A 27,831-nucleotide genomic window follows, 5' to 3' on the forward strand; every position below is an offset into this window, starting at 1 on the left:
TGATTTCTGTCTTTTGATCATTTTTAACCAAGGTTATTTGTAATACATATGTACTGTCTCTTACTCTCTCTCTCTGCCTTATAATCCATCCTCTGCTTTCCTGCCTATACATATACACATTGCCATGCTTATTACTGCATCTCCCTCTTATACTCACAATCTTATAGAATGGATTGCATCTGCAGGATTTAAGTGTGATTAAGTCTCAGTACTCATGCTTGAGCTTCAAACTTCATGACATTTGCAAAGTAGCTAATTATTTGGCCTTGAATAAGAACTGATTTTCTACATGACAAAGAAGAAGTACTGTCACAGCAAAGTCATTCAGAATTTATAAAGAAGTCAGAATGGTATGACATGCTTTGTTTTAAAAGAAACAATCCTGAACCATGTTAGACAGACCATCAAAACCAATTATTGAACCAAATACAGTTGTTTGATTCTGAAACACTATCCAATCACGGATTAGTCTAAGTTCTAAATAAATAAGAACTGAAGACTTCTCAATGTAGAGAACAGAAATACTGTATGTTAGAAGACAAATTGTGTACTCTTTAGTTAGAATTTATTTTGTTTGCTTTGGCCATTTTTCTGATGTATTTCAAAACGTTGATTCTCTGGAATCTGGAACCTCCAAGAAAAAAAAATACCTTTCTAGATAGCTGACTTTTCCTCCTAAGACTTTATTCTGGTTATGATAAAAGCTAATACTTAATAAGTACTTATTATATGCCAGGAGCTGTTTCGTTTTCTTACTTTATCCTCCCAACACCACCACAAAGGAGATACTATTGTTATTTCTAGTCATCTCCAATTTATACATGAGTACCCAGAGTGGTTCAGTACTCTGCCCACAGTCACACAGTGAATAAGATGTAGAACAAAGATGAAATCCAGACCCTCTGATTTATGCCATTTATACTGATTAAAGCAATGATGTTTCTAATCATTGTTTTCTGCGAAGGAAACTTTATGAAGTATGTAACTAGTTAATTCTTTACCAGAGTGGAGATAATATAATTTAAACATTTATTGATACCTCAAGGCCACAACTCTGAACATATCTACTTGCTTTATGCACTTTGCATAAAGTGTTGGGATGCACTCAGAATTTACTCAGGCACAGAAGGCAGTGGTCCCACAGTGGCCCCAGCACCAATGGAACTCGAATACATATTATCATACCCCTTCTGGCTTTTGTCCTGTTTCCTTGCTGCCAATATACCCATTCTATATAAATCCTTTCCCCTTTTTTTAACTTTTAGACTTTCATCCCCTAGCAGCTTTGAAACTAAATTAATCAGCATGTTGTAAATATGTCTGTAAAATAAGGTAGGCTCTGACTGGAGTCTCAGTATTGCTGTAAGAATAAAGAACTTCACTATAGGAACTCATGGCACACCTAGAAGAGACGTGTGCCACCCTGCATTCCAAGCTAAACAATTAGAAAAGGTGTTTCCTGTGAAATTATTTGGAAAAAAATGTATTTTTCTTAGAGAATATATTGGGCTTTTATGTCGTAATGTTATAAACATGATAACTATTAAGCCACAAGAAATACAGAAATATGTGAGTGATTGAGATATATAAAATCTTGTAGAAAATGTAAAGGTTCCTTCCAGTCTACTTTCAAACCCAGTGTAGTTTTAGAAAAATGTTTTGAACATACCAAAAGCTTTCTGGGGAAGTATAGAGTGTCCTCAGAGGATTCATAGAATATCTTCACTGATTTTCTCAGACATAGAGTCTACTAGATTATAAAGGCATTTTTTCCTATCATGACAATCATCTAAGCAGCAGCACATAATCATGCCCCTTAACTGACCAACAAATGAATAGTAGCAAATAAAATGTAATTACTGAGTTACGACCCTTCAAATATTTACATCTTAAGATAGATATTCCAGGACAGATAATTTCAGGTGTAGATAACTTGATAATTTCCAAATGCGTTTTCACCCTCTATTTGTATTTTTTAAAGGGAATCCATTGCCTTTTTAAATTTAATTTTGTATTTTGCATTGAATTGGGAAAGTAATTTCACAAATCAAAGAAGCCTTTTTATAATGTATAAGAAATTAAGCAACTATTTTCAGTCACATTTTTTTCAACATTTAAAAGAGTATTTAGAATGTATGGGCTTTATAACGGTGTCTGTATCTTTAATATAAACTAAGGGCTATTTCTCGCCTTCCTCTTTAGAAATTAAGGCAATTATGTTCCTGTTATTTCCTCTTTGCAGCCATTCTTTTTTTTTCTTTTTAAAGGAGGTTAAACAATATTTAAAGATGAACTGATGTGAGTCAAACTATGTGTTTACTAGTACATAGAATTTGTTTATCATTTTATTGTTGATTATTCCTATTCATCTGTCCTGAAGGTCTCAATATTTTAATTTTCTAGTCAACCAGTATGGTTGATCAGTCAAATATTTAGATTATGTCTCTATTTTATGAAGTTTAATTTTGAATAGTTTTTATGGAAACTGATTTGTGTAGGAAGGAGAGATGCTGTCTCTAAAATAACAAAAAATAAGGGTATAAGAAACACCTAGGTGTATATGCTCCTGTGTCCACCCTTTGTGCCTCCATTCAGGGAAGTTACCCACATTCTCCTATTGCTTTATTTTTTCTGTTATATATTGATATAGTGCATATGTTAGTAAAGAAGCAAAAATCTTAGTAAGTAAAAGAGCCATCAATTTTCACACAAAAGATGCATCTATTGATACAGATTTTTAAACTAAGCTCTAAAAGGATTTATGAAGGAGTAAGAAAGCACAGCTTTCTTGTAATCTTAGAAAGATTATAATCTATAGCAATAACAAAGTTTGCTTTTTATTCACTTAAAAAATTTAGTACCATATTTTAGTACCTTATTTACTATCAATATTTTAGTGCTATATTTTACAGTTCTCTTCTAACTATGACTCTTAAAAAATATTCTAGGTCAAGACATGCAGAAACAAAACTTATTTGTTGATATTAGATATTATAATAAAGTGATTAAAAACAGGTCTAAATAAATAAAATCGAGTGATGTTATTGTAGCTAAGGAATCTTATTGGATCTCTTGTGATAAATCTAGATGTATATCAAGTCATGTAAAACAAATACAATCCTACCAACCCTGCTGGGTAAACCTCAGGTTTATTACTGGACTAAGAATGTACAGAAACAATCTTCTATAAATCGAGCTGACAATTCCTCTGCAATGCTGACCCTTGTCTGGAGTTTACAGCATGAGCTTGGCTACTGGCCAAAATGAACAATGTTTAAATTTCTTTATGGCAGCTCAATGAGCTTTCAAACGTTCGTCTGCTTTACCTACTGTGCTTACTAAAAAGCAAGCCAATGCATTTCTCATTTCCTTTTCGTCACTAATAAGAGCAACCATCAACCTTATGAAGGATATTGTCTGCGTTTACTTTCAGCTTTCTTTTTCCCAGTAGCTCTGCACTGAAGCACTAATAGAGCACCATTATCTCACCCATCATCATTACACAGATTTGGATATAAAGCAGTGTATATCTTGTCACTAAAATATAACAACTATAAACAGTAAAACCCCTAGGGAATTACTTCTTTTCTTGAACATCAACATTCAAAAGTGTTTCTTTATATGAATAAAATAGTTGCTTTATGTAAGCCTTCATGTTCTGGAAAGCTTAAAAGTTTAAAAAATTTCTAATAGCAACACAAAACTTTATTATGTATAACACCAATAATCTTTTCAAAGAAAAATTAGTTTTATACATGATCCTCATGTAAAACAACCTGACTAGTAATTCAGGAAGCATGTGCATTCTGAACTACATTTATTTACCTAAAAAAGTGTAAAGATTTATGACTATGTGCGATCTCTCCAAATTTTGGAAATTATTCATATTATATTTATTAACTTATTTTGTATACTGTCTCATTCTAAAAGCAATGCAAAGAAACATAAGAATGTAAGCAGCAGCCCAACACCAGCTGAAGTTCATTTTGATATTTTATACTTCCCTCGTCTTAATTTTTTTAGAAATAAATATGTTTAAATACATTTATAAGTACACATATTATAATAATTATATAAGCTGAGTATATAATGCTAATGTATATATGTATATAAACATACAATCTGCATATATGTATGCAGCTACACATGCATACATATATGCATATAATATACATATACATGTTATATATGTCTATATACATATATACTTATGTGTACACATGCATATATGTTCACATATACGTATATATATTTTTATATATCAGTGTTCATGAGCTTTGAAAAAAACCCAGTATGTGTAGCATATATGTCAGACATCTCCAAAATTCATTCCCAATCTGCCACTTGGAGATCTGTCAAGCTAATAATGAAGCATATTGTGCAAGCATACACATTGGGCACATAGCGGGTGTTTTGTGAGCCCTGGTTCCACACTCGCCATCATCTCCCATCAATCATGTCCTCAGCAACAGCAGGGGCAATGGAAATAGAAGCAGAGGTAATTAGAGGCTTGACTCAGTTCCACATGCCTGGAAAATAAAGGCCACAAATACCCTGTTAAAACATTTTTGTGTTATAATCTTACCCAGTTCTATACTGAAAAGAGAGGAAAGTATTATGTTAATGAATATGAAGTTCTTTCCTCTTTAAATAACTATTGTCAATCTTTTTTTCTCAATTTCAATAACTAAATTGTCCGGCCACTCCTTTAGCAGCGAGAACTTGCAAATTTTCACATTATGATGCCGTGCAAAATATCATCAAAAGAAAGATATTAGCTTACTATATTAGAAAAAGGATTGGGTTTTAGAATTAGACAGACCTAAATTTACATCATGGCATTGTGACACAGGGCAAATTAGTAAATTCTCTTAGCCTTGCCCTGGTAAAATGTGGCTAATAATATTTACCTTGTAAGGCTTAAGTTGAAGATTAAATGGTATGTTAATCACTGGGTACACACTAGGCAATCAATAAATGGCAATTCAAATGTATTTATGACTTATACTTGAGACAGGATACCCACAATTCAAGATGGAATCGATTACTATAAAATACTTTTTAAAAGGTGAATAATAGCGCACAAAGGGAATATAAAGGGAAAAAATAAAATTGTGAGTTTAGCATCAAAAAGACATGTTGAGAGGGTGTAGCTGTTTGCAGGATGTAGGAAGAAACATAATTCTGTGTTCTTTTATAGGGAATGCAAACAAGATGCCATGACCACGACATGAATCAATTTCCAAAAGTGAAAACAAGCCAGTAGCCCAAGGAACACAAACACTTCTGGAACTGGAGCCAGAAGTAAATGTGAGGGGGTCTCAGAAAGAGGACATAATGAAAGGTATTGAATAACATCCTCAAAAGCATTCTTGCAGTAACTACAGCCTGAGCTGCACAGGCTATTTCTGAAAACACAGGCTGGTGGGCTTCAGATTCCTCCCTTCCCCAGGTTCTCTATACTAGGGAGGCAGAGGGAATGCTGGTCACGTACACGTGCTCTGCACTCAAGGTCCAGTTTCACACTTACTAATTGTGTGTGACCTTGGAGAATTGTGCAATTTCTCTAAGCCTCTAGTTTCCTCTCATGGGAAATGGGGACATGATAGTGGCTTCTTCATGGGCCGTTGGGAGAATTAAAGGAAGTGCCAGGCTCAGTTACGTGTCAGAGGACAGAAATGGCTGTTTTTAAAAGAAACAGCTGATGTGGAGGTGCTCCTCTAATTTTCAAAGAAGGGACAGTCATAGAACTAGAACTATAGGAACTTTTCATACAAAGGCTATTAATACAATACGTCCTGTAATATAACCACATTTACCTGTCATCTTTGCATTAGTATCACATTGCAGACTAAAGGGAGTCAAATGTCAGATTTGATTTCATGTCAGCATGTCAGAGTATCCTAAAAGGGAACTAACTTTGTAGCAGCTGTCTGAACCCTTTGCATGAGAAAATTCGCTCGGTCTCCAAAGGTTTTCTCTTTGATATTTCTTTCATTACTCTTTTCACATTCTCAGTTCTTGTACTACAAAATCTTAGCCACTGACTGTCAGTCACTTTCTCCAGCTCTGTGCAAGTAACATGCATTTCCTGTTTTTAAATATCCACTTTCAAGTGAATATTCCTGAAATCTTTATTCTTTCTCCCAGATAAAGAACCTACATTTTGTTTTTCTTTGCATAAGTGTCACTTTCCAATTAGCTAAGTGGTTAGTAGGACTTCACATGCCTCCAAAAGTTATATAAATTTCTAAATAAATCCCAGAAAGGATGAGTCCTGAGGTAAAATCGTGAGTGAGATGCTTCAGCTTGGGTTCCAATTTAGGCTCTGCTAGTGTATAATTTGACCTTTTAGCCTTAATTTATAGCTCTGTAAAAGGAGGGTTTATTCTAGACCAGGTTTTCTCAAACTTGACATGATTTGCCTCGATAATTCTTTGTTGTAGAGGCTGTCCTGTGCATTATAGTATATTTAGCAATATCTATGGCCTCTAAGCACTGGATGCCAATAGCAATCTACTCTCCAGCTGTGACAACCAAAAATGTCTTCAGACATTGACAAATGTCCCTTGGAGGCAAAATTGCCTGGGTTGAGAATATTAGTCTAGGCTTTAAAGTTCTATGAGTGGTACACTGAAAGAATCTGTATTAGCATTTGATTTCTTTATATTTCCAATAAAATCTAAATTCCTTGAGGGCAGGGACATTTTTATGTTTGGTTCAGTGCCACACTTAGAGTGAATACTTGGTATAGTAGGCACTCATTAAATTTTTGTTGACAAAAATGAATAAATGATGGAATATCTAACTCCATAAAGATTGAAATCTCTCCATTTATTATATCTTTGTAGCACATTTTGATGGGTCCTTAAACAATATTCGTCTTTCATGCTTATTCCACTTTTATTTCCTTATAAATATTGCCTTGCTTCCTTTTAACATAAATTCAGTTCATATATCCTTTAGAATCCAAGATACTTGGGAGCAAGAACTGTATTCTCTTTCTTCCCAATTCATCACATTAATAAATTCTGTATGTCAGAGAACATTTATATGTGCTAAAGTAGATTGAAATATTTCATATAGTTTCAATACAGTAGCATGACACAGACAGTAAATGGACCCAAATTTCTGAAATATAGATTTTCTCCCCTAATAACTAACAGAGAAGCACAATTATTTCTTTCCAACCATTTATATACACAGGTTTGTTTCTGAGTTTCACAAACCTTTATGTGTTCTTTATGCATTCATTCAAGAATGGTATTCTCCCATTCCATAGCATATGCTTTCTCTTTTCTTGTTGAAAGTGAGTCTCCATGTCAAAAAGTACCAGCTGTTCTCAATTAGAGCATCCGCTTTTAACCTTTTGTGGCTTTGTAACTGACCACTGAACAGAGAGTTCAGGAATATTTTACATTCAGGGTCCTTTGCTATTAGAAGCCATTCTTACTTCTTATTTTTTAAAAATAATACAAAAAATCTGTAACTGATCATATGATGATTATGAGTTTCATGATCTTGACTCTCCCTTGGGATTCCTGGTCTCCTCTCACAGAGCAAATATGTGATTAGATGTCCACATCGTGATTGTGTTTCTAAAAGACTATCGACAGTTATGCATCACAGAGGACTACAGGAACAGCGGTAGATGAAAACATGACCAAAGTTTTATTCTAGTATAGTTCTATTATTATCACAGATTCTGTTCTCTAAAAAAGGCGTCCATAAGTGATTTTAGAGTTATCTGCCAATAGGATTGTTTTCCCGCATCCTGGAAGATGAGAAGCTACAATAGCAGAGTATACATGCAGTCTTTCTAGTCATATGATTCTTTCCATACAGTTCTGATTTGGGGAGATTTTCATCAAATATTATCAGAACTCATACTTCTCTCTACAATTGCTCTCTATTAAAGTTTAGTGCCAGCTGTCAGAGCTGTAATGTAAACCCTTATTAGCTCTTGTAAGTTCTACTCTGGAACTAATAAGGGATTGTCAAAACTACCCAAACACAGACAGAAATGGGGGGATAAATCACAGAAAAGAAGATGGAAAGTGTTCAATGAATCTGTATTAGCAAAACAATCTTTGTGAAACTATTACCAATGAATTTCACAAAATCTGTGTATCTCAAGAGGGAGAAAAAGATCTAGTTCTCAGTTTATTTTGCATAGGGTTTGATTCTCTTTCCTCTGGGAGGGGTTGACTAAAAACAATAAAACAAATTGGAAACGTTAATGAAATATCAATAATCTCTTTTTAGAATCGCTCCATGTACTCTGAAAAAAAATTACACTGCATTCCTCAAATTTTAAAATATATGCTTTGATAATATCTGAACGGCTAGAAAGAAAAAGCATAAGTTTGAAAAACTGAAGATGAATATTCTTTACAAAAGCCATAGATTGTATAATATCTTAGCTTTAAAAATTTTTTTACAGAAGGGCATACAGCAAATCAGAACCAAGGAAGGCTGTCTATATAAACCCCAAAGTAATCTAAGTTAAAGAAATGAAATTTTAACACTTCCTGCAAGGTCCAACTAGGTTTGATGGTAGATTACGATGGCTGATCCACGAGTTATTTGACAAGGTGATATTCATTAAGATGCCAAAGTAAATATAAATTTTATATATTCAAAACAACCAACATTCCATCTTTCACAGGTGTGGCTTTTTCTTGGAAAATTCTCATCACTTTTCATATGAGTCTACATTTAATAGATATTTTTCAAGTGGTATCAGAGCAATATTCTGATCCTCCTTTGAAAATGAGACTGAAAATGCAGTGACAGAAACAACCTATTTCAAGGAAAATCAGAGCTATTTTACTTTCTGCAACTGACATTATTTTTTCCATGTCTTAGACTCTCATAGTGAACACGCTCCTGGGAACCTTAATCCATACTTGTCACAGACAGACTCTCAAACAAACTGCACAATGAGCAAATTATTTGTGTTCCCCAAAGACTATATATTTGGCATATCAGTGTTACCTAAATTATTATTTGCAGCTTTGAAACACCGGACCAGACAAAGTCTCTGAAGTTCACAGACCTTATCATAGTTAAAAATAAAAGAAAAAAAAGAAAAGAACTTTATATCCTAAAAGCAAATACCCTATAGCTATTTGATAAGGGATGATTGGTTAGAACCTCAGGAAAATACCTTAATACTGATATATCCAGGTTAGGATAAAGAGTAGTAAAACACTTAATAAAAGAAGAAATGTCTTACTATTTATTCCTCTTTGAACAATGTAATTGATATTATATAACTAAAGATAATCCATGTAAGGTAAAATAAACTATATTTTACTAAAACACTGTAATTCTTATTTAGTTATAATCTTGTGTGAGAATGTTAACATCTATAAAACTGCCTGTGATTTTTAAGGTCTTTTATGTTGGATCATTGCTGATTATTTAACTTGTTCTTATTCATTATGAGGTATTTAAATGGTTAGATATCATTCTGTTCTACTCTGTAAATTTAACAACAGTTATATCTTTCCTAAGTATGTTTGCAATTAAATTGTCTGTGACTGCTCAAAATAATCTGATTTGTAGTATATACAGAACAAAGACTCCACATTTCTTTCTAGTATCTTAAACCTGCAAATCCATGGTTTAAATTTATACTGTTTGTTTTTATACAGACTAAAGATGAACTACAATACTTAAGTCACAAATCAAATACACTCCCTTATTTTTCCTCTCTTTCTCATATTTGAAAGTTTTTAGTTAATTACTGTTTAGATAGTGTGTTGACATAATTTGACTGAAAGTTTCCATTAATATCACATAGTAATTCATGTAAGCACATTTGGCATTTACTTCACACAATTTATACTGTTTTCTCCACTGCTATTTTTTTTTTGTACTATTTGGGTGATTCTCAAGTGAACATAGTAAATACCTAAAGTAAATCAAATAGATATAGTTTTTTTTTTCTATACAGAGTCAAGTAAATTGGTTTGACAAATATTTTTACTTACTTGATTATTTATTTTTGATTCCCATGATTTCTTCAAGGCAAGAACATTATTTATTATTATATCTTCATCAACTATCTAGTCTTGTATACAAAAAATGTTAGGGCATAAAACGGCAGGCAAAAATTCTAGGTTTAACGTTTTTGAAATGTAGCAATTTTATTTTACTATTGTCATTGTTTGCTTGTTTCCTAAATTATATGTTTTTAAATCAGTTAAAATCTGAAAGTCTTTCTGGGTATACAATATAAAAATGTCTATGTGTAAATTCAAGGCCACTTTTGAAAAATCAGTGGAAAAGACCTGTGTTACAGAAAATAAGAGACTGAGTCAAATACCCGATGGGAAAAATCAAGGGTCACTAATCTTTAGAAGAAGAAAAAGGCTTACACCTAAAGCAATTAGAGAAAGAAGAATAAAAAACCCCCAAAGTTAGCAGAAGGAAAGAAATCATAAAGATCAGAGCAGAAATAAATGAAAAATAAATGAAGGAAAAAATAGCAAAGATCAATAAAACTAAAAGCTGGTTCTTTGAGAAGATAAACAAAATTGATAAACCATTAGCCGGACTCATCAAGAAAAAAAAGGAGAAGACTCAAACCAATAGAATTAGAAGTGAAAAAGCAGAAGAAACAACTGACACTGCAGAAATACAAAGGATCATGAGAGAGTACTACGTAAAACTATATGCCAATAAAATGGACAACCTGGAAGAAATGGACACATTCTTAGAAAAGCACAAGCTTCTGAGACTGAACCAGTAAGACATAGAAAATATAAACAGACCAATCACAAGCACTGAAATTGAAAATGTGATTAAAAATCTTCCAACAAACAAAAGTCCAGGACCAGAGGGCTTCACAGGCAAATTCTATCAAACATTTAGAGAAGAGCTAACACCTATCCTTCTCAAACTCTTCCAAAATATAGCAGAGGGAGGAACACTCCCAAACTCATTCTACAAGGCCACCATCAGCCTGATACCAAAACCAGACAAAGAAGTCACAAAGAAAGAAAACTACAGGCCAATATCACTGATGAACATAGATGCAAAAATCCTCAACAAAATATTAGCAAACAGAATCCAACAGCACATTAAAAGGATCATACAGTGTGATCAAGTGGGGTTTATCCCAGGAATGAAAGGATTCTTCAATATACACAAATCAATTAATGTGATACACCATATTAACAAATTGAAGAATAAAAGCCATACGATCATCTCACTAGATGCAGAAAAAACTTTTGACAAAATTCAACACCCATTTATGATAAAAACCCTCCAGAAAGTAGGCATAGAGGGAACTTACCTCAACATAATAAAGGCCATATAGGACAAACCCACAGCCAACATCGTCCTCAATGGTGAAAAACTGAAACCATTTCCACTAAGATCAGGAAGAAGACAAGGTTGCCCACTCTCACCGCTATTATTCAACACTGTTTTGGAAGTTTTAGCCACAGCAATCAGAGAAGAAAAAGAAATAAAAGGAATCCAAATGGGAAAAGAAGAAGTAAAGCTGTCACTGTTTGCAGATGACATGATACTATACATAGAGAATCCTAAAAATGCTACCAGAAAACTACTAGAGCTAATCAATGAATTTGGTAAAGTAGCAGGATACAAAATTAATGCACAGAAATCTCTTGCATTCCTATACACTAATGATGAAGAATCTGAAAGTGAAATTAAGGGAACACTCCCATTTACCACTGCAACAAAAAGAATAAAATATCTAGCAATAAACCTACCTAAGGAGACAAAAGACCTGTATGTAGAAAATTATAAGACACTGATGAAAGAAATTAAAGATGATACAAATAGATGGAGAGATATACCATGTTCTTGGATTGGAAGAATCAACATTGTGAAAATGACTCTACTACCCAAAGCAATCTACAGATTCAATGCAATCCCTATCAAACTACCGCTGGCATTTTTCACAGAACTAGAACAAAAAATTTCACAACTTGTATGGAAACACAAAAGACCCTGAATAGCCAAAGCAATCTTGAGAAAGAAAAACAGAGCTGGAGGAATCAGGCTCCCTGCCTTCAGACTATACTACAAAGTTACAGTAATCAAGACAGAATGGTACCGGCACAAAAATAGAAATGTAGATCAATGGAACAGGATAGAAAGCCCAGAGATAAACCACGCACGTATGGTCACCTTATTTTTGATAAAGGAGGCAGGAATATACAATGGAGAAAAGACAGCCTCTTCAGTAAGTGGTGCTGGGAACACTGGACAGCTACATGTAAAAGAATGAAATTAGAACACTCCCTAACACCATACACAAAAATAAACTCAAAATGGATTAAAGACCTAAATGGAAGGCCAGACACTATCAAACTCTTAGAGGAAAACATAGGCAGAACACTCTATGACATAAATCACAGCAAGATCCTTTTGGACCCACTTCCTAGAGAAATGGAAATAAAACCAAAAATAAACAAATGGGACCTAATGAAACTTAAAAGCTTTTGCACAGCAAAGGAAACCATAAACAAGACAAACCGACAACCATCAGAATGGGAGAAAATATTTGCAAATGAAGCAACTGACAAAGGATTAATCTCCAAAATTTACAAGCAGCTCATGCAGCTCAATATCAAAAAAGCAAACAGCCCAATCCAAAAATGGGCAGAAGACCTAAATAGACATTTCTCCAAAGAAGATACACAGATTGCCAACAAACACGTGAAAGAATGCTCAACATCATTAATCATCAGAGAAATGCAAATCAAAACTACAATGAGATATCACCTCACACTACTCAGAATGGCCATCATCAAAAAATCTACAAACAATAAATGCTGGAGAGGCTGTGGAGAAAAGGGAACCCTCTTGCACTGTTGGTGGGAATGTAAATTGATGCAGCCACTATGGGGAACAGTATGGAGGTTCCTTAAAAAACTAAAAATAGAGCTACCATACGACCCAGCAATCCCACTACTGGGCATATACTCTGAGAAAACCATAAATCAAAAAGAGACATGTTCCACAATGTTCATGCAGCTCTATTTACAATAGCCAGGGGATGGAAACAATCTTAAGTTTCCATTGACAGATGAATGGATAAAGAAGATGTGGCTCATATATACAATGGATCATTACTCAGAAATAAAAAGAAATGAAATTGAGTTATTTGTTGTAAGTTGGATGGGCCTAGAGTCTGTCATACAGAGTGAAGTAAGTCAGAAAGAGAGAAAAAAATACCGTATCCTAACACATATATATGGAATCTAAAAAAAAAAAAAAAAGGAAAAGGCCATGATGAACCTAGGGACAGGACGGGAATAAAGATGCAAACCTACTAGAGAATGGACTTGAGGACACAGGGAGGGGGAAGGGTAAGCTGCCACAAAGTGAGAGAGTGGCAGGTACATATATACACTACCAAATGTAAAACCGATAGCTAGTGGGAAGCAGCCACATAGCACAGGGAGATCAGCTCGGTGCTTTGTGACCACCTAGAGGGGTGGGATAGGGAGGGTGGGAGGGAGAGAGGTGCAAGAGGGAAGACATTTGGGGATATATGTATATGTATAGCTGATTCATTTTGTTATAAAGCAGAAACTAACACAGCATTGTAAAGCAATCATACTCCAATAAAGATGTTAAAAAAAAAAAGATGGAAAATGAAAGCTAACAACAACAACAAAAAGAATAGAGGAAATATCACCTATGATTGAACAGACTAGAGGTTTAATGGAACTAAAAATGATGTCCCCTCAGAAAAGAAAACTGTTTGGAAGAAGGTGGACAACCAATTAATGAATAATGAATATACGTAAATTCATTAAAGACAATTGCTCTCCCTCAAGGTATCTCTAAGTTCTAATGTTTAAGTTAAAAGAGAGACTGTTGAATTGGTGAATCTGTCATATTTAAGTGTTTTAACACAGATTTAAACAAGAAAGCAAGGAAGGTTATGCAATCCAATGATACCAATGTATGACAATAATGATGTTGTTCAAATACTATTACCCAGTGCTAGATACTCTGCAATGGGCTATGTATACATTCGCTGGCAATTCTAAAGGGTAGATATTGTTGCTCCCCTTTTGTGGATAAGGAAACTGGGGCTCAAATTGTTTATCCACACAGCATTTCTGGGACTCTTGAGCCCAAGCACTTGTCAGTGACAGGAGCCTTTGGCTAAATGAACAATTAGATGCAAACTGAAGGTTGAGGACAAAATTGAGGAAGTTTTCTGAATCATGTTAATACTACCATAATTTATTATATAAATAGGTGAAAAGATGTAAAAACTTAATTAAAGGTTTTACAGCTATTATAAAGCTGTCATAATGTATCTGTTTTATTTGAAAGTTATTTACATTTTTACTCACTGACATATTTTTTATTCAAATAAATTCTTTGGTCTGAAAAGTCATGGGTTGCAACAGTTAAAGGCAAAGTGGGAATGGAGTGCTGTCATTTTAAATTCAGGGAAAATGAATAAAATTTTTACAGATCAAGGTAAGAAGCCTGATAATCTCAGTGCAGTCATTACAGGATGAATAAATTCCTTAAGTACTAAGCGTGTAAAATTAAGGGATAAAGTTATTTTAGCATCTTCATAAGTAGTTAGATCCTTGCTTTATTATAGGTATGAAACTAGTGGAGATTGATTTTTGCAAGCCAGAAAAATAATATTCATCATAAATTCACAAAAGAGAAAAAGTATTCTCTTGGCTACTATATAAAGTATTGTTATTACTTTTCATAATCTATTTATTACTATAATGACAGTTCAGATGATTCCAGTCTTAGTGTGTTGCAACTGTATGTGACCTAATAGTCAAATGCATTCATTTAAAATTAGATAAGATACACATCTTTATGTGCAAGAAATTCTTAAGAACCCAGTGGATTCAAAGATATATAATGAGAGGTATGTTGTCTCCAGAACTTACATTCCAAGAATGCATAGTTGGCATAGAAATCTCCCAATAATTATTCATCTAGTATGTATCAAACTGAAAACTTCCTCAATTATACTCTGCTAGGTTGTAGGCACAATGTCCTTTAAAGAGACATGATGTAGTTCCTCCCCTCAAGAAACTTCCAGTCTGAAAACAACTGTAAAGAAATGCTTCTGAATTCATTAAAACATATGAACACCTCGTACTTCTAGAAGATGCTCAGAGACTAAGTAGGTGCTAAGAAACATCTAAGGCTTTCAATTTTCTCTAGCTCCTCTGTCAGAGCAAGCAGAATCTTTAAATCATTGTTATTGAAGGCTTGACGGCTTCTTTAAGAGACTTTCTGAACAGACAGAGCAATGGGTAAAGAGTAAGAGTTGGTAGGTGAAAAAAAACATAATTATAGATAACCATCAAGAAATCTAGATGTCGTCATATGTCACATCAAACACACTTTTCTACTCAGTTGCTAATGTACAAGAACAAGGAATAAAGTTAGCATTCCACAATGAGCACACACAGATAAAACACAGAGCAACAGATTCTTCAGTGACATTAATAAGGTATTTGGTACATTAAGCTAAACAAAGTTTGTAGGAGGAAGGAATATTTATAGTAACTGCCTGGTATCTGCCTGAAATGTAATTAGTTGACTATATAAAAAGCCATTAGCATTCTCATTTCTTCTCTCCAAACTAAATTAAAACAGATAACATAATTCATTAACTAGGATTATACACACACACACACACACACACACACACACATCACAAAGTTCCCTTTGTATTAATGTGAGATTTCCCCACACCTCCAATCTTAAAAAGTGAAAAGTGTTATGCTGAGATATAAGAAGGATTTCCCAAGTGAAATGAACCAAGTAAATCTTGATTGTCAATGACTGAAAGCAAATAGCAGATGATTAAGTCTCATAATTTTAATTTTTCAATGTTATCTGGTTAAAAAGAGGTTTACTGACATCCTATAATAACAACTCAACCTGTAATTTGACCATACTCTCAACATTCAGCAAGTTTGCCCAAATCTCAGGAACATGGCCCAAATAAGGTTTAAGCCACACACACAGTAAATTAAAAGAGATACCATGAGAGATAACTTATTTAAAGAAAGGCCATATTTTAAAATTATATATTAGAGAAACTGCTAGAACCAAGTTGATGCATGACTTCTTACTTTCCTTACTAATGTTTATATTACCTCTTAGTTTAAGTTTGTGTGGTTACTTTTATGTGCATTTCTATTTTACCAAATTCGTTATAATAAATACTCTCTACCTTCCTGTGGTGCTTTTTCCTGTATTTCCAGTTTACTTGGTATGCAATTCCTAAATGATGCTTTAGTTACTAATATTTCTTTCACCATTCCCTTATTTCCTCTCTCTAACCAGTCCTTGAAAGAGAAAGATGCATCATCCTCTACTCTTACTTTTCCCTGTCCTCTCTAGCAAAGAAACAGAAGATCAGCAACATAAAGCATCTTATTGCAGAAAATTTTATTTTCCCATCATTCATCTCCTCGCATACAAATACTTCCTCCCTCAGCACACTTATAACTTATTTTTAAGTTTAAACTATTGACTTAGCTCTGTTTAATAATTCACTTAAAAACATATGTTCCTTTGGAGGCAGAGCCCAAAACATTTTAAAATACACACACACACACACATTTTTGAACTATAAACCAAATTAGTTTAGCAGTGATAATGTTCGTCTTTCTCTTTCTAGTGCGCTCAGCAGAATTTGGCACATAGAAGAGGCTCAATAAATGTTTAATATTTGAATAAATGGTCAAAGCATACCTTTACTACTTTTTCTCATTTCAGGAAAAGTGGACTGTTGTTAAAGTTTGAATCAAATACAAGAGAAGTATAATGACATGGTTAAAATTCTGGTCCTGTATAAAGATAACTTTGGTTTTATTTATAGTTCTGAAATTGATGGATGAGTTTTTTGACTACAGAATATTTTTACCAATATATTTTTCCTATCAAACAGAGATTGTCTCATTTTCATCATTTAGTTCACTGAACTTTAACTATCTCAAATATCCATGTAGAGTGAAATAGATAATTCAGAATATTTCATTACTAGAGTCAGAAAATGACCTATTTAAGAAATTTAGATCCTTTATAAGGCCTCCCTATGGAACAAGCTCAGAATGCAAAACTTTAATGGGACTTCTACACATTATGAGACTTTTGAGATAATGATTTAATAAACAAATTATAAACTGCACCTTCTGGAATGCATAAGCTGGGTAAGTTAGTTAGCCCTTTCTCCCTACCCCAAAAGTTGCTAAGCACAATAGTGATGAGTCCAAAACTCTCAATGCAGAGACTTCTCGTTATTAATAAACAATTTCCACTATTAATTTTGAAATACTCAAAATTAATCTCTCCTTCCCCTACCTTGCCAAGGCAGTTTGTACCTGGTAGAAGATTTATTGGTCTGTCTTGCAATAAAATTATTCATTTATTTATCTGTCTTTCATACTAGATTGTGAGCTCTTATAAGGGAGATATGCTGACTTATTCATCTATGTTACTCCGGTGTCTGGTACATTATTACATAGAACTTACAGATGGTTACAGATATTGAATTAAATTTGGTAGACTTTTTGGCATATCTAAGATGTTTGTCAATCCACATATCCAAATTTTGTTAGACATCACCTGGGCTAAGCTTAGTCTTCCCATGACATTTTGGCTAGTAATTCTTCTTTCTTAAAAACCTAGAAACAGAAAGATGTGATAAATAAGCTGAAACAGATGAACCTTATATTGACAGATTCTTGGTTAACTTTGAGCTAATTCTCTATGGTCCTACTCATCCTTCAATACACAGTACTCTAACTCCAGTAGAATCTATGTACCTGTGGGGTTTCCTGGTCTCTGCCACCACTGGACTGAATCACAGGGAAGAAGTGTGGGTTGAGGTTACAACTGCAACCTTTAGAATCAGACTGCCTGGTTTTAGATTGCAGCTTCAGCACTCACTAAGGGACCTAAGGCAAGATATTTAACCTATCAAAGCTTGTTTTCTCATCTTTAAAATGGAGATAATAATAAGGATGTATTTATAGGTTATTTTGAAGGATAAATGAGATAAATCATGGACATAACTTAGCAAATCAGCACAGTGTCTGGCATCCAATAAGTGCTTAATGAATATTTTAAAAAATCTCTGAATTCTTACTATACTTCTCAGAATGAAGTAGATGCTCCCTAAATATTTGTTGAAACAAAGTGAATGAGTCTTGTTTTCCTCTGTTTTAGGCAACTGTAAGCCTATGGTTGCTGATCATTGTGTTATAAAATTATCCTGAGGTGTTTAAAATCTGGCTCTATGTGTATGTCAAGGTATTGTTCCATCCTTTTGTAAAACGAAACAAAACAAAAATGAACTCATGAAATACAGGAAATCTATTTAGTTATCTTTTTCACCTGTATCTTTTCTAAGTATTACCAATCCTTTTGTGTGCGTGAATTGAAGTACTGCTGATAAAACAATGACTTGCGAGAGTCATAAGCTATTCTGACTAGTCCACAAGCTTATTGAAAACCAACCAAAATTTTAAAATTAAAAAAGGAAAGCATCAAAACAAAAAAGGAAACACCATCACTACCACTGACAACAACAGCAAAATTACAAGCCTCACGTCATGATGGCCTACTCTATTACAGATACCAGGCCAGAATGAATTGGTTGAGTATTGGATTTTTAAGACATAGTAGACTATGCACTAAACTGACCTATTAAAAGAAATATTTGTTCAAATAAAGTTGGTTTAGACTAGGTACTACATGTAAATCAGCATGAAATAGAATGCCTTGACACATCATCTAATAATCTGAGTACACAAAGGTTTTTTTTTACTTATTACGAAAAGAGAGGAGCCAAAATTCACCTGGCAACATCAGCAAATGTCAAGATATAACCATAAAAGCAAGCTGCACCTTTAAGTTACATCACTGAAAAGTCAATCCCAATCATATCCCATTTCATGTGCTATCTCTAATTCTACTATAATTATTTTTATTGGTTTATCTTCAAGATTTTTTCTTAGAATAAGAAATTCTATGCTATTTATGTATATGTATCTCTTATTCTGCAACCAGTATTTTTAAATGTTGAAAAAGTCTGTGATAATATAGCATCACTATATCAAGGAGGTGCTATTGATGTCCTTCAATATAATAAACTACAAGACTCAAGGATGTAAAAATTTGACATAAATATTATCTCCAGGAGCAATTTTGACATAGGGTACCACTGAGTAGCATAATAGTTACTTTAAAGAAGTGGTTCAGTGAATTAAAATGAGGTTAAAAAATACAAGCAATTATGAATCTATTGTGAACTTTCTGAATACAACTTAACGTGACTCTCTTTTTTTAAATTCTTCTACTAAAGTTTGTCCTCAAGACAGCATGTAATATAGGCTAATTATGTGTATGTTTTATTTATTTTTATTAACATTTTTATGATTCTATTTACTTGCTGATACTTATTTTTCTATTTCTTATAACTTTGAATGAAATATAAAGTATTATAAAAAAATTATTTAAAATCCAAACATCCAAACAATGATTAGGTTTCTTGCTCAATGGAATATTTTATGAGATAGCTCAACATATATTGATATATATTGTTGAGACAGGGACACATCTATTCCTTTCTTGGTGTGGACATCAGAGACTGCATCAGTAGAAACCAAACTGGAGGGAATGGACAATTTTTCAACTCTTCCTGATCTAGGCCTTTATTATTTTATTTAAAATAAATCACACAAATAGATCACAAACAATAACATAGTGATAAAATATAATTCAAAGTGGAATATAAAGGCTATTGAGACTTCTCTCCACTCATGTATATACATAAGCAAGTAGTAGCTAGTCATGTTGTTTCAATTTTTGAACTTTCAAAGCCATACTTAGTAACAGTATTGTGATGGCTCTTGCCAAGGATCTAAATAACATAATAGAGAAAAATCAGACTAGAGTGTACCATTTGCTGTCATTAAAAAGAAATTCTATAAACTACCTATAGTCAAAAGTAAAATGCTATATTCTGTTCAGATTCTTAGAAAGGCCCATTTATGTGTAACGTAGATTCATTTCTTCCACATGGACTTGAGTCCTACTGAATGGCCACAAGTAGAATATCAAACTCAATTCTTCTGACAGAGTTTAACAGCAAACAAAGGTATTAAAACAGACTAGATTTCAAGGACTTATTATTTAAGTTCTCCTGTGTATTTATACATTTAAAAGTTTAATAATAATTTCAGTGTGTTCTTAAACACAAAACCTTGCCTAATGCTAAATAACAAATTTTGGGATTAAGTGGAATTTATCATCTGATATAATCTTCTATGGAAAAGATTATCTTTTAATTGATTTTACTTCAAGTGCAAAGAGATTTTTAATAAAAATCAACTTGATAACACAGTTCAGGTTCTCTGATTCTATATAAAGGATCAAATATACATTCCCACCTAAGATGTGGTATATATATATGTGTGTATATATATATACACATATATATATCCTCCTGAGCAGCCAAAAGATGAAGCAAAATTTTAAAAGTTTTACATTACTCCTCTATACATCAAACACTGAAGGACCAAACCTGGATTTTTAAATAAAATAATTTTTATTAAACACTAATGCTTTGTAAGTAAACCCGTATTTTAAGCACAGGTGTCACTGAAGAAAATACTATATTTTATAGCAATGAATTACCTTTTGCTATGAGAGTGATGAATACAAACATAAATAGTCAATGCAGGATCTAAAAATTCTGTTAGACTCAGATTAGCTGAGTGCCAACGATATTTCTTCCCTCTACATAAAAGAGACAGAGACTTTTTTTTTCTTTCAGTTCGTCTAGTGGGGTGTAGGCCAGCACCACATAATCAAACATGCTAATATTTCTACATCAAATTATGAATCATCACATCAAGTGGGATGGATAAATTTAGTCTATAAATAGACTCTATTCAGTTTGAGGCATGTTTTGCTGCCAAGTGAGTTCAAGTTAGGTTCATTTCTTTCAATTACTCTACCATAAATTCACAGGTAAGAAATACCACTGCAGGGAAAATAGAGAAGGCTCTTACCTTGGCACATAAAACCTCTTTCTTCATAGCCAGCATTGCATGAGCACTTGCCAATGGGTACAAGCCATTCACCTTCTGTACTACAGTACATCCTGGGAGGATCTTCCTCCTTAGAATTGTTAACACAAGAACCTCTAACTTCCACCAGGGATTGGGAATCCATGGGTACTGTGTCTGGAAACATAGCCAGATTCTTCACTGTAAACGGACACTTTTTGAAGTACACTCTCACAGACACTAAGGCAACACAAGCACCAACATCTTGAAAAGCCAAATAAAATCCCTTTTTGTTGACAGGACCTACTTCTCTAACCTCGGTGTTGAGTTTAAGAATACGGTCCCCAAGATCCATTTGTGTGAAACTTTCATCAGCTGCAATGGTGTCAATCTTTGTAAACTGATGTTCTCGGAATTTGACCCCATGATCATCATCAGACTCCATGTAGTATAGGTTGAAAGTCTCCTTGCAAGTTCCCAAAACCAATGGAATGCTATTGCAGTCCCGGAGAGTGAACTTGAGCTCCACGTAGATCTTCTGAGCTGAGTTCCTGGGGACCCAGTTTGTCCTCAGCCAATTATTTTGACTATGATCCATGACATTGCACACCTGGTAAGTCCTGATGGGTGTGTAATGTTCATCAACACCGCTGATCTCTTCCCACTTGAAGAATCAAAGAAGAAGAAAAGAGAGGAAGAATTAATGAGTTAAGCATGATGAATAATAGTGCATACAAGATGAGGGTGTCAATGGAATCACAAGAAATACAAAATAAATGAGCAGAAACTGCTTTAAAAAGTTTCAAGACTTTTTAGAACAGTGAAGCAGTGCTTTCTTTGATCCTTAGACAGGTTTTGAGAAGTTTTTAAGTTAGCAACACATTGTCTGTGTTACTTATGATTCTACAACTATTATACCATCTGTTTCTATTACTCCTGTGTCTACGCTTTCTTTATACCATGCCCAGGTTAGCCTATATTGCTGCCAGGAAAATACATATTTTTCCATGTCATACTAGAGTTCTAATCTTCTACGGCTCCCTGTTACCTATGCAATAACTTCACACTCTTTAGTTTGGTATTTGTGTCTTTCCAAAAACTGGTCCTAACCTACATTTAATTTTTTCTAAAAGTTTGAATTGAGATTAGTGAATTATATGTTTCACTTATGCACATACTATGTTCTTGTCAATGTGAACATTTTTTACTGTTTTCAAAAGAAATATTGGATCTTCTTTTTTTATGCTATTAAAAAAAGAGAGCACTGGTCTGTGCTCTTTTCTCCTTGATGTTTCCCATAACCCTGCCATGCTTAAGAAACTTTCTGTTTTATATAATACTTATTAAATACCTTTTTTATAAATTTAAATCATGATACATGCTTAGATTAGTTTAATTTTGTTTCATTTGCATTTGTTAGATTTTAGACCTCTTCATATCCTCTATAATATGAAGCACACAACTTCACCTTTTGGGAGATGCATAAAAATTATTTTTTTCTTTTAACATATGTAGGAATAACTCAAGGAAATAATGAATATAAAGTTCTTAGAGAAGATATTTTAATTTTGTAAATAAATAAATAAATGAAATCCTTCTGAAGCCCATTAGAAATGGGTTCCTAAATTTTTCTCCATTAAGAGAGTTACTTATTTTCATAAGGAGTAAGTTTAAATACTTTTAAACTAAATCAATGGCATTTAAAGTGTATTAACATTTTTTTCTATTTATTAGAAACACATAGGAATGCCAATCCACAACTTCTAGTCACAAAATGAGATAAAATGTTAGGTTTTTAAATTGATGGTACCAAAAGCAAAGAAATATGGCATTTATTTGGCTTTTGAACCTCATTAGAGGAGAAAATAATTATTTACATTAGGGTGTTTGAATATCAAAAGCAATTTGTGACCCCACCAGTGTGAGAAACACAGTTTTAGAACTCCGTATTCCCCTTAGCTCTCCTACCAATCTAAGAGCAAAACAAAAGCAAATAATTAAACAGCACTTATTTTAATAACTTTGATCATTCAGGATCTGGAATATGAGAGGCACTCATTTTCTGGAGGCACAATTGGCTAGTCTTCATTGTCACGCCCAAGATCCAACAAAGGAACAAATTTTGATTATTTTAGAAAACCCTAGCTCTAACATACAAGATATATCTATATCTTAATATAAGAAAATATTCATACTGTATTTTTAATAATAACCAATATATCATTTTCAAACATCCACTCTATAAATGTATTATACGGAGAGCTTTAAAGAAGAAAAGTATACATGAGATTCTCAGTTCTGAGGATTTTACACTTAGGTGCCTATAATAATAAAGTCACATTCAAAACAAAATTAATGTATAACGTTAATATCAGAAAAATTAAACAGAGTGAACTGAGTTGGAGCTCTGAAAAACTGTGATGTTAAAAAGTTAGTATTATATTGCATCTTCTCTATTCCCATTACATTGGTTCTACAATGGCATTGTAAAGCACAGAGCTAACAAAAACTTCAGAGAATAAATGTTTTCTGTGGGCATTTTATAGAACATTAAATCATGGACATCATTATTCAAAAATTAACCAACTGACTTAAAAATTTTTAGTTCAAGATTTCCTTATCAGAATAGATATGAGGTTGTACTTCGACTGATGAATCAGTTGCAAGTTTCTCCTGCTATGGACAGCATTTTACTAGACATCAAACAGAAATGACACTATATAAAGATTTTCATAATTCAATGTAAAATATGATTTTAATTATGGAGATCTCACTGTATTTAACATTTTCCTCTCAATGCTAATTTGGCAAGCTATCACAAGTCCTGAATGCAGAGGTACAAATTGCAAAAAGATAATGCAAACAGCACCAGCATGCTTTGCGCATGAAAAGGTTGCAGAGAGCAACTGTCACTTCATTAATTTGTCATGAAGACCATATTGCCTGTAAGCGATGGTGGCTTGCCATCTCAGACCACTTGCAGAAAACAGCAGGTCTCTAACTCTAGCATTTGCTGAGGACTAGACAGTGGAAATAAAATTCCTAAATGAGCACTTTTGCAACAGCAACGCAACAACAGGAATCATTAATTAAAGTTGCTGTTGTAATGCTTACATTTTATAAATTTAAAGAATACTCATATTTACCCTATCTTCCTATTCCAAGAACTAATGGATATGTTCATAAATTATTAGAGATAACATACTGTCATAGTCATTGCCCCAAGGCCAACGTGGACAAAGAAAATGGGCAACAAAGCATTGGTGACATATAGAATTGGGAGGTACAAAGCACCTATCTCTTCATTTTTCTAATCCTTAAAAAAAAAAATCTGTTCAAGGGGTATGCAGCAGTAACATTGTCTTCAGCAGAAGGGGACACAGAACTTGTAAGAACTCAAATTCTTTCTAAAGCTCAAATTCCCCAAAATCAATAATTCTGGTATTTAGCGTGGTTCCCAGATTCTTACTATAAGCTTTTATCATTAGACCACAGAGACCAGAGCTGAATTTCTTGCTTTTTTTTTTTTTTTTTCTTTTTCCAGATCATACAACTATAAGAAAACCACATGTCCAGATCTCTGTTCCCTAGAAGGGTCATTCTGAAATCTATTCCCTGTAGCATAAGCGCAGTGAGCCTCCTTATCATCAAAATACAGTGTAAGGTGTAAAGGAGAATCAATTTATATTTACTAGGTAGAACAGCTCCTTGTCACTGAGTCAAACATGTATTTTGAGGGAAAACATATTTTTAACAATTAATCGGCATTTAACATTAAAACTCTCATTCTGATAAACCTCCATTATAGTAATTAAAGATTTATACGCATTGTTGATATTAATTACTCTTAGATACATTTTTAGTTACTCGCCAATAGGGATTAAGGAGGAAAATGTGTACATTTTCTTTAAGAGAGGGAGAATCTGCATTGCATTTAGTGTATTGGCTAACATAATGAAATACGAAGAAAGTGAGAAAAATAACGTTATGATTTACCTTATAAGGTTTAAACCAGTTTCTTAGAAATTTTCAGATGATACTAAAAAGAAAATGATAACCAATATGCTTATGTTTGCAATATTACATTTGTAATTCTAGTGGTTAATAAGAAGCACATAGTTCTGCACTTTACAAAGTGCTAATGATGACTAATCTTGTGCTCAATAATTATAAGTGATATTAAATTGGTTCATGTTATTCTTTCTCCACTCATGTTTTTACTCCTTTGTTTCTTTCTCTTTGTACACATCATAGCTATTTCAAAATGCAATGTTCATCCTAGAAATATTTGAACATTTACCATGCATCAGCATTTTAAGCATGGCAATGCATAATCACTTACAGGAAGGATGTTACTGTCAAGTGTCAGGCACAGATATATCTACAAAAATCATTATATTTCCATTTATTCATAAATAGTTTTTCTTAGCCCATAGGTCTCAAAAGTACACACACACACACACACACACACACACACACACATTTGTAATAGTATCACGTTAAAAAGTAGAGTAAAATAAAACTGTCGAGACAAATGAAAAATAGAATTTGAGGGTTTTGGGAGTTTTATTGCTGTTGATGATGATTTGGGGTCAAATCAGAGGAATACATTTGTAACCAGAGGATTGAGGAGAGAGAAGGTGGGGATTTGATATTGAAAATCTAGTATCAGTAACAAGAGGCAGGCCAGAGTCTAAAGATAAAAAGGCGTAGAAGGTACATGCCTCAGATGGTATGTCCAGTAATCTTAATAATAATGACTACTATCCATTCTCCCACCCACCTTTAACTCCTAAGTATTTAGCATAAATTGGATAATGGTATTAGAAGTGTCTTGTGGAAAATAGAGAGGTCAATGTTCTAGTTTAGGTGAAGTATACTGAAAAGAGCTGGAAAACTAGGAAACTAGTGAAAGAACCAGAGCTTATTATTGAGGAAAGCCAACACAGGATTTCGGAGAGTGAGAGGAAGAGTTAGGACCAGGAAAATGTATGATCTCTGTTCAGATATTAGGTACATTCTGTAGTTAGAACAAGACACAGGCTATTCAAGGTAATGTCTTCTGAAAGCTTGAGCATGTGGGGGTCCTTGGGGCCCCATCAGCCCCTACCTTGGATTCTCTGTCTTTACCCAGCACCTCATACTCACAAAGCTTCCATCTTCAGTCGTAGTACTTCTCAGTTCCTAAAACCCCTAGACGGAGACAAGAACTAGGGCATCCTCAGCTTCACCATTTCTAGGGCTTTAATTTTAGTTATTCTCCTCCTAGCTGGGATTGATTTAGTGGTACTGTATTGAGATCTCAGGGCTGTTGCCACATCTTTGCACCTGTGGACAAATATCCCATATTTCTGAGTACAGTCTAATTTCCTTACCTCAAAGGTTCTTATTTTTGGCTAAGCATTAGCCAGGGAGCTTTCTTAAAATACTGCTTCATAGGTGCCTATTCAAGCTATTTCTTTTTACACTGCCTAGGTGATTAGAATGTGCCTAGGCGATTCCCTAAGGTTGGGAACCAATGTTCTATGTCCCTTGGCCAACTTTTGACCTCAACTTGACCTGACAGCATACTCCACTATCAGCTTGCAAGACTTCTGAATCTCCCCAGAAACTATGTCTAAAGTTTACAGATAGCCCTGCCTCTGTCTCTGTAGAAGGACCTTTTGCTCAGCCTTCATCCCATCTGTTTTTTGATTCCAGATTTGCCGAGGCCCAGATGTGCCTTATGTAGAAGCTCACCTGAATAACCTCATCTTCCACCTCCCACAAAGATTTGTAAGATATTATTATAATAAACAACATAAATCTAATCATAGTGGTCTTCTATTTTGCATTTGGTGGTAAATGCAAAACGTGTGCATTACAAAAAGATGTAAACAGTGTGTGTGGGAGGGTTACCTCCAATCACATATTTCTCCTGGTATAAATATAAGACAACTGGTTTTAGACATGCTACAACTTTTAGAGTTTGCTGTAATTTGGTAGTCTCCTACTGTGATTTCTGTAATGATTTGTGATTTTTAAGATGCCTCTATAATAGCAGTTTTATGTGATTCCACATGCATTTATTAAATATTTCTATATGCAAATCCCAAGTTAAAAACTGTGGATAGTAAAGATAAGTAAAATGTGACTTTTGCTATTCAGGAGTTGATGCTGGAGGGAGAGGTATAAGTATCACTGAAGGCAGATGATGATATGCTGTCTACTTGAGGTGTTGAAAGGAGCTGTGGGGAAAGGAAGGATTACTGCTGGAAGGAGGTTCTGGGAAAGCATTAAAGAAGAAATGGAAAGGTAGGATGACTAGAACTTCTACAGGTAGAAATATGGGGGCACACAGAAAGAGAAAGTGTGAGCAAACAGGAAGACATGTGAGGACAGAACCTGTTTAAGGAACTGGGTTCTACTTAGGCTGGAATGTAGGGCATTGAGCAGCAGGGATGTGGGCAGTTACTTAGAAAAGAAAGGCCTGGGCCAATTTGGGAACATCAGCTGATATGTGTTTATTTCATTTGCTACCGTGAGAAACTACTGAAAAGAGGCACATGGTTTACTCTGGACTGGGAGTTGGTTCTCCAAAGAGAAGGCAAAAGAGGGGCTTTAGAAAGACCACTGCAGAGATCCAGAAGAGAAGCCTGAAGAAGATGACCTCTGTTGAGTGAATGAACAGTGAATATTTCCCAAAAGATTATAAAAGGATATATTTTTTCTTATGAATTTATATAGGATACGGTTACATGTGCAGAGAGTAACACAGCTCATT

General features: G+C 33.9%; 1 protein-coding gene across 4 annotated transcripts in view; it reads right to left on the reverse strand.

The window, feature by feature from the left end:
• EPHA3 (EPH receptor A3) overlaps positions 1-27,831 on the reverse strand; it is a 367,043-nt gene that overhangs the window by 251,411 nt on the left and 87,801 nt on the right. For all 4 annotated transcript variants that reach the window (XM_059921355.1, XM_059921353.1, XM_059921352.1 and 1 more), the window contains exon 3: positions 21,072-21,732. In XM_059921355.1, coding sequence (XP_059777338.1) covers positions 21,072-21,732 — 661 coding nt within the window. The remainder of the gene's footprint in view (positions 1-21,071; positions 21,733-27,831) is intronic.

This window comes from Balaenoptera ricei, chromosome 4, assembly GCF_028023285.1.
Source record: "Balaenoptera ricei isolate mBalRic1 chromosome 4, mBalRic1.hap2, whole genome shotgun sequence".
Classification (NCBI taxonomy): domain Eukaryota; kingdom Metazoa; phylum Chordata; class Mammalia; order Artiodactyla; family Balaenopteridae; genus Balaenoptera; species Balaenoptera ricei.